Source organism: Colobus angolensis, unplaced genomic scaffold, assembly GCF_000951035.1.
Source record: "Colobus angolensis palliatus isolate OR3802 unplaced genomic scaffold, Cang.pa_1.0 Scaffold288, whole genome shotgun sequence".
In the NCBI taxonomy this organism is placed as follows: domain Eukaryota; kingdom Metazoa; phylum Chordata; class Mammalia; order Primates; family Cercopithecidae; genus Colobus; species Colobus angolensis.
In genome coordinates, this window is record NW_012116132.1 from 592,493 (window position 1) to 600,512 (window position 8,020).

Sequence of the window (8,020 nt, forward strand, 5' to 3'; positions counted from 1 at the left end):
TTTTTTTTTAAGTGAGTTGTTTAAAAGGCTGGATGAATTCAGATCAGTTGGGCATAATGAGGTTGAACTTTAAGTTATTTTAGTGACTTTTATTACAGAATCATTAGTTCCTGTTGTTTAAAACTCATGTGAACCTTTAAGATGGGCTGAAGAAAAGTGGACCTATATTACAAAATGAGGGAAGGGCTACCAGCTTAAAATTGCTATTTCTGAAGATTCTACAACAGATGGCTTTATGACCAACCATAAGCAGATCTTAAGTATCTAGTGAAGAATTTAACTGCTAACAAAGAAGAATTTGGTTTGCTTTAAAAGTAGTATCTTCAAGCCTGGGCAACATGGAGAAACCCCATCTCTACTAAAAATACAAAAAAAATTAGCTGGGTGTGGTTGTATGTGCCTGTAGTCCCAGCTACTCAGGAAGCTGAGGATCGCTTGAGCCCAGGACACAGGTTGCAGTGAGCTGAGATTGTGCCACTATACCCCCAGCCTGGGCCACAGAGTGAGACACTGTCTCAAAAATACATATCTTCAGAAAATCAAGATTTTTTTTTTTTTTCTTTGAGACAGAGTCTCACCCTGTCGCCCAGGCCGGAGTGCAGTGGCATGATCTCAGCTCACTGCAGCCCTGACTCCTGGGTTCAAGCAATTCTTCTGCCTCAGCCTCCCCAGTAGCTGGGAGTACAGGTGTACACCACCACGCCCAGCTAATTTTTGTATTTTTAGTAGAGACGGGGTTTCACCATATTGGCCAGGCTTGTCTTGAAGTCCTGACCTGGTGGTCTGCCCGCGTCGGCCTCCCAAAGTGTTGGGATTACAGGTGTAAGCTACCACTCCTGGCCAAGAAAATCAAGATTTATCTGGTTTATGTGTTGACTAGCTATACAGAGAATTCTAGATTTTTTTCTAAAAATTACCAAACCCCCAATTTCACCAGTAGAAAAAGGTATCTTAAGATTTCTGGGTTTTTTCCCATCATAACTCAGTTACTTATGGCTGGGAGAAAATACCTAGGGAGATAATCTAATACCTAATTCTAAGCCTTGAGTTCTTCTCATCAGACCACAGTAGGATTTAACATTTATCAGAAGTTTCTAATAGACTTCATTTAGTTTTTTGTCCACAGCAGTGGCATTTAAATTACTATACTTTAAGACATGAAATTGCTGGAGGCTTGGAAACTTGAGTGCAATTTTCCTATTACGACCCTCCAAGGAGAATAGAGCAAAACAGTGGTAGGAAAAACTCAAAATTTTACCCAATTGTATGTTTTCTACATTGTCAATATCTAGTTGTATATAGTTAATGTGTACTTCTAAAATTTCTGACAGTGTTTGGTGTATAAAACAGAGCAAGCTCAAGATGTAAAGAAGATTGAGAAATTCCACAGTCAACTAATGCGACTTATGGTAGCCAAGGAATCCCGCAATGTTACCATGGAAACTGAGTGACTGGTTTGAAATGAAGACTTTGTCGTGTACTTAGGAAGTAAATATCTTGAAATAGAGAAAGTGTTGGGACAGAAAGTACTTTATGTAACTAAGTGGACTATTCAGAAGCTTAGAGGTCATTTTTTGTAATTTTCTTTTTAATGTTTACTTTAGAGAGCTAGGGATGCAAATGTTTTCAGTTAGAAAGCCTTTATTTACTTTTGGAAATTGAACAAGAAATGCATCTGTCTTGGAAACTTTGCAGATTATTTGATGTTAGGTAAAACATGTAATTGTTTCTCTGGCAAATTTGTATCAGTAATTTGAAAATGAGATATTAGAAAAAAACAATTCTTCTTAAATTTAGTTCATCTTTAAAAGAACATTAAATATAACCATTTTGTTGGATCGATGTATTTCTTTTGGAGCATAAAATGTATGCTGTTGTGACCAATAAATATAAAATATGGAAATTGGAATTAACTCCACACCATAGTATGCATTGTTATGCATATGGTGCACCTAATTATACCAGTGTAGTCTCAATTATATCTAAAAGTAGTTGTGACTAACAAGTATGCTTTGCCTTATTTCCACATTTAAACTACCTTTTAATATAAGGGATTTGTAGTATGAGCTTGTTGAGCAATGACTTTGAATTGAGTTTTCAGTGATCAGAAGCAGCAGTTATTTGAGTGCATGAATGGAATGATAACTATAATGTAGTGAAACCACCATATTACAGAAATATTTACTACATATTTTCCATCTGTAGTTTCTCAGAAAGGCTATGGATTAGTTGAACTGTCAAATCTTGCATACTTCTGTGACACTCTTGCCCGTTTTCTCTAACCAAGGTGTTAGGTGTGACTGTCACAACTGTTAATGTTTTCTGGTAAACTAGAAGTATAATATTATTTGATAATTATATTTGTACCCTAAATTTCACCACCTAAATGTAATGTTGATTCCCAAGAATGAAATGAAGGCACTACATTGAAATATGTTTTGTATAAATTTGTCATGTTGAACATTTTAGCATGGTAAGTTCCCTTAGCTATATGAATTTTGGCATGTTTCAGAGAGATCAGTAAATAAAATATTACATAAAATATATTGTTTGTGTTGAAGTTTTTAACTTTTCAGAAATTGTTGATTTCTGAGCTGGGATATACTATATTCATTTAGTCCAAAATGAGCCTAGTAACTATGCTGAAAGCAAATTTTTTGTTTCTCAGTACTTTATATTGCATGACTTTTTCCGCACTATATGTTAATGGCAAATTTGTTTTCTTGAATTAGAAAAATAACATCAGTGGCACACTGTTGGAGTAATCAGGCCCGACACCAGGCCATGGGGCCTATAAAGTCCAGTAGGGTCAAAGAAATGAGAAAAGACAAGAGTACATAAAGTGAGCCAGGGCATGGTGGCTCACTCCTGTAATGCCAGCACTTTGGGAGGCCAAGGCGGGCAGATAATGAGGTCGGGAGATCGAGACCATCCTGGCTATCATGGTGAAACCCCATCTCTACTAAAAATACAAAAAAAATTAGCCAGGCGTGGTGGCGGGCACCTGTAGCCCCAGCTACTCGGGAGGCTGAGGCAGGAAAATGGGTGAACCTGGGAGGTAGAGCTTGCAGTGAGCAGAGATCGCACCACTGCACTCTAGCCTGGGCGACAGACTGAGACTCGGTCTCAAAAAAAAAAAAAGTGCATAAAGTGGATCGAGGGATCCAGTGCTAGATTGGAGGTTGTGAAGACCCCAAGCTCTGGGAGCCCACACTATTTATTGGTGATCAAACAAAGCAGGTGGTGGGGACATAAGGGTAAACAGGTGAGGGCGTGAGGATGTGGGGGTAGAAAGGTAGTGGTGCATTAAGCATAGCTGTGACAGTTTAGCATTTCCTTTGATGCATACAGAATATGCCCTGCTGCTTGAGATAATGGAGGACATGTTTACAAGTAAGACACAAGGAACCAACAAGTCTGTGCACATTCCAGAGGCTATGAGGGGTTTTATGCCCTGGGCTTAGATTGTGGCACACCACAATCTAAGGCGGGGCAGCCTTCCACCCTTTGGCACAGAGCTTGGTGTTAAAGGCCACGAGGGGTTTTAGACCCTGGACATCTTTCAAGACTCAGATTATGACAGTTCTGCCTCAGCTCTTCTACCAACATGTTTCCCTTGTTTGCAAAACCACCACAGCTATCATTGCTTGTTCTCGGTGGGGGCTTTCTCTCCAGATGTGGCTTCCACGTCTGCAGACTATATAAAGACAACACAGATTAAAAGCACAATCATTATTGAAATCACAGAGCCTCCAAGTGTCTTGATCCATTTTAGCAGGTTAATAGCTGCTAATCCATCTGCAGCTCCTTCAAGCACTTCAGTTCCTGGCATTAGTGTCAAATGTGCCTGAGAGGCTTGAAGTACTTGTTCCTTAAGTTTTGCATATCCAAATATAAATTTCCAGTATGACCTTTTAAATGTCTCTTAACTATTTCCCACTCATGCTCTGTTTCATTATACAGATGAGGAGTAATGTAAAACTCAGAGGTATTTCAATCACATTGCATTTGAATTTTACTTTTTTTTTTTGAGACAGAGTTTCGCTCTGTCACCCAGGCTGGAGTGCAGTGGCCGGATCTCAGCTCACTGCAAGCTCCTCCTCCCGGGTTTACACCATTCTCCTGCCTCAGCCTCCCGAGTAGCTGGGACTACAGGCGCCCACCACCTCGCCCGGCTAGTTTTTTGTATTTTTTAGTAGAGACGGGGTTTCACCGTGTTAGCCAGGATGGTCTCGATCTCCTGACCTCGTGATCCGCCCGTCTCGGTCTCCCCAAGTGCTGGGATTACAGGCTTGAGCCACCGCGCCCGGCTGAATTTTACTTTTTAAACTTACAATACGATCTCCCATTCAAATCACTGTCTGAAGGAGATCATTAATTTGGTTAACTATTTGAGTTTGAGAGTTCCATAATTTTGTGGAATTATTTTGCCACTTATTGACAAATTTAACAGTTTGTACAGATGAAGGTAGAGCCACACCGGCTATTGTAGTAGTAGTAGTAATAGCGATGAGGCAAATTATAGCAACTATGAGAGTAACTATAAATCTTTTTGAATGGGATAAAAGTTTTTTAAGGATTTCAGTTACTATATGAATGGATGGAGATACCTCCCACAGTCTATTTAAAGACATAGGCATCCAGACTCCTTCCCTGGCTTTAATTATTAGGATAGTCTGATTTTTATTAAAAGTTGAACTAATACAGGTAAACAAATGACATTTGGGGCATGAAATAAAGTGTGTAATTATATCAAGAGTAACATTTCCTATTGCTAGCACAAAAGGTGGCCGGACACAACTTTGAATCCAAAAAGTCCTGTTAGAAAGAAAAGAAAGCATATTTAGTTTTACCTCCCTCCCCTTTATACTTGTTATATTTACCCTCCCAAATTTTGATTGGACATTGATCCATAGCTAATTTCCATAATTCAGAATGTTCCTGTCCTATGGCAGGAGATAGCATTTTTGGACTAGGCGCGACAATGCCAGTGGGACTCCGTATGACTGGGACCTCAGCTTTTGTCTGAAGATATTGTGTATGATTTAATTGCCAGTGGTTCCATTGGTTTATTACATTTGTTTTACAAGAAGGCCTTCTGGTGCAATTTTCTTTAAAGATCCCCTTAGGGGACTAATTAATGACAATTCCACAGGAATTATTTTTTAGCACCTCAGCCTGACTTGCTATACAATTTTCCCAAGTTCAAGCATCCACACCTTTAAACAAAACTCTATTTTGTTTATATTTGAACTTATTCAGATGGAACTGCGGGGTTTTAGGATGGGAATGATTATATTTTAAACCATGCCCCCAAATCACATGCAAAGCAGCCCATGATTTATTTTTTCAGGGAATACTGCCAACCAGGCCTGTGTGTCAATCTGTAAACCTCCAACAGCAGGTCCCAGGCATATTGGGGGATATTTATATTCTATGGATATATTTATTTTTACCCCTTCCTTATTAGGATGCATTGGCCCTTGGTTATCTATGGGCTCAGGCATCCAGGTACTGTCATTGGTGCACACCTCAATAACTGGGTCCGTCCAACTCACAGACCTAACTAAAGGAGGAAATGGGACATATGCCCAATAAGTGAAATTCTGAGTTGCTCCTATAGTAGGGAGGCTTACCGCTATGGTGAGTACCACCAGCATGGCCACCATCAGGTTACTAGTTGTTTTTAGTTTGTTCTGTGTTTGCAAGTTGTCCTTTGCCATCTGCGCCAACTTCTTGATTTGTCCCTATGTTGAAGAATTTGCCTGATGACTACTCTCAGTGTTCTCCTTCATCTCTGAGATATTTATTTGTGCCATCACTCGTATCAGGAGTTTTGGCCCTTCCCAGAGTCCTGTCTTCCTGCTGTAGCTCATGATAGATCTTCAGATGTTTGGTGGGCACCCATACAGGCACCCAATTGTCACCTGGAGAGACACAAGCAAATCCTCTTCCCCATATAATTATCTGCCTTTTGATTAAGTTTAGTTAAAGGGCCAGGGAGGTTAGTATGTGCTTTTATATGAGTAATGTAAAAAGGGGAATGCCTTTGTTGTACTACTTGCTGTAAAGAATGAAATAAAAGATTAAGTTGGTCATTAGTCACATTTGGAATTAAGGCACATTCGATATTTTGTGTGGCTTGCACTACATAGGCTGAATCAGAAACAATATTTGCTGGCTGTTTAAAAGTTTTTAGTACTGTAATTATAGCCATAAGTTCAGCCCTTTGAGCAGAAGCAAAGTCAGTTTGAAAAACTTGCTGTTGAGGTCCTGCAAATGAGATTTTTCCATTATTAGATCCATCAGTGAAAACAGTGATGGCCCCTTCAATAGGAGCTTTTTGAGTATTGGAAGGCAATATCCTTGATGTTAATTTAAGAAGTTGGAATATTTTGGATTTAGGATAATGATTATCAAGAATGCCAATAAAACCTGCCAAATTAACTTGCCACTATAAGCTTGTTGAATGTGTTGTTTGTTTAATGGAACTATAATTTGATTTGGATCATATCCCATTAACTTCATTGTGCACAGCCTTGCTTGTCCTACTAGTACAGCAATTTGATCTAAGTATAGAGTGAGCGTTTAGTTGTATTGTGAGGTAGAAAAAGCCACTCAACCAGATAATTCTGTTGAACAATAACTCCTGTAGGTGAATGTTTAGTAGGAAAAACTAAAAACTGTAATGGCTGCATAGGGTCAATTCAAGTCACTTGTGGCTGTTGAATTTTTTCTCCAATTAATTGAAGTTCCTCTAATGCCTCTTAGGAGGGGAAACATTTACTATTTAAGTTAGAATTGCCTCATAAGGTAGAAAAGAGGTGAGACATAGCATAAGTAGAAATGCCTAAAGTGGGATGAATCTAATTAATGTCTCCTAACAATTTTTGAAAATCATTTAGAGTTTTTAAATCATCTCTTCTAATTTGAACCTTTTGAGTCTTAATAGTACTTCATTCTACTTTCATTCCTAAATACTGAAAGTTCATTCCTAACTACTGAAAGTTCATTCTTAAATACTGAAAGGGAGTAGAAGTTTGGATTTTATCGAGGGCTATGATTAATCCTGCTGCAGTCACAGCCTTTTCTAACTGTTTGTAGCATAGCATTAATTCCTCTCTAGTTTCAGCTGCACATAAAATATTATCCATGTAATGGATGATATTTTTTAAATTATTCTTTAACTGGCTTAACTTTTCTGACATAAGTTTGACAAATAGTCGGGCTATTTAACATGCCTTGTGGCAGTACTTTCCAATGGTATCTGTCTGCTGGTTCTTTGTTATTTATAGCAGGAACAGCAAAAGCAAATTTTTCATAATCTTGGGTAGCTAAAGGAATGGTAAAGAAGCAATCTTTTAAATCTATCACTATGAGAGGCCAGTACTTTGAGATCATTGTTGGAGAAGGCAGCCCTGGTTGCAGTGCACAAATGGGTTGAATTACAGCATTAACAGCCCTTAAATCTGTTAACATTCTCCATTGACCTTAATAACATTTTTTTCTTAATAACAAACACAGGAGAATTCCAAGGAGAGAAAGCAGGCTCTACAAAAGTGTCCCTTTTGCAATTGTTCCTGCACCAATTCTTTTAAAGCCTCCAGTTTTCCTTTTTCAGCGGCCATTGCTCCACCCAAACCAATTTGGCAGTTAACCAAACAAGAGGCATGGGAGCTACAGGCTCAGCAATGGCTGCTCCTAAAAATGATACCCTAATCCAGTTCGATCTGTTTGTCCTTTTAGTTCTAAAGGTTCTGGTTGGCCATTTTCATTTTTTCCCAGTCCCTTCCCCAAGAGATATCCCATTTTTCTCATCATTTGTTTACTGTTATCACTATACTGATCCATAGGAATAGATATTTCAGCACCCCATTGTTGTAATAAGCCTCTACCCCATAGATTGACAGGAATAGGTATAATAATAGGTTGAGTTGTCCCTTCTTGGCCATCCGTCCCTTGGCATGGCAAAATTAAGGAACTTTGAAAGCTTCTGAGGCAGCTCCTACTCCAATAATAC

At 38.9% G+C, this 8,020-nt stretch overlaps 1 protein-coding gene across 2 annotated transcripts in view; it reads left to right on the top strand.

Moving 5' to 3' along the window:
* SRP9 (signal recognition particle 9kDa) overlaps positions 1 to 2,546 on the top strand; it is a 16,780-nt gene extending 14,234 nt beyond the window's left edge. For both annotated transcript variants that reach the window (XM_011948939.1, XM_011948940.1), the window contains exon 3: positions 1,332 to 2,546. In XM_011948939.1, coding sequence (XP_011804329.1) covers positions 1,332 to 1,451 — 120 coding nt within the window. In that variant the 3' untranslated portion in view covers positions 1,452 to 2,546. The remainder of the gene's footprint in view (positions 1 to 1,331) is intronic.
* The last annotated feature ends 5,474 nt before the right edge of the window (positions 2,547 to 8,020 follow it).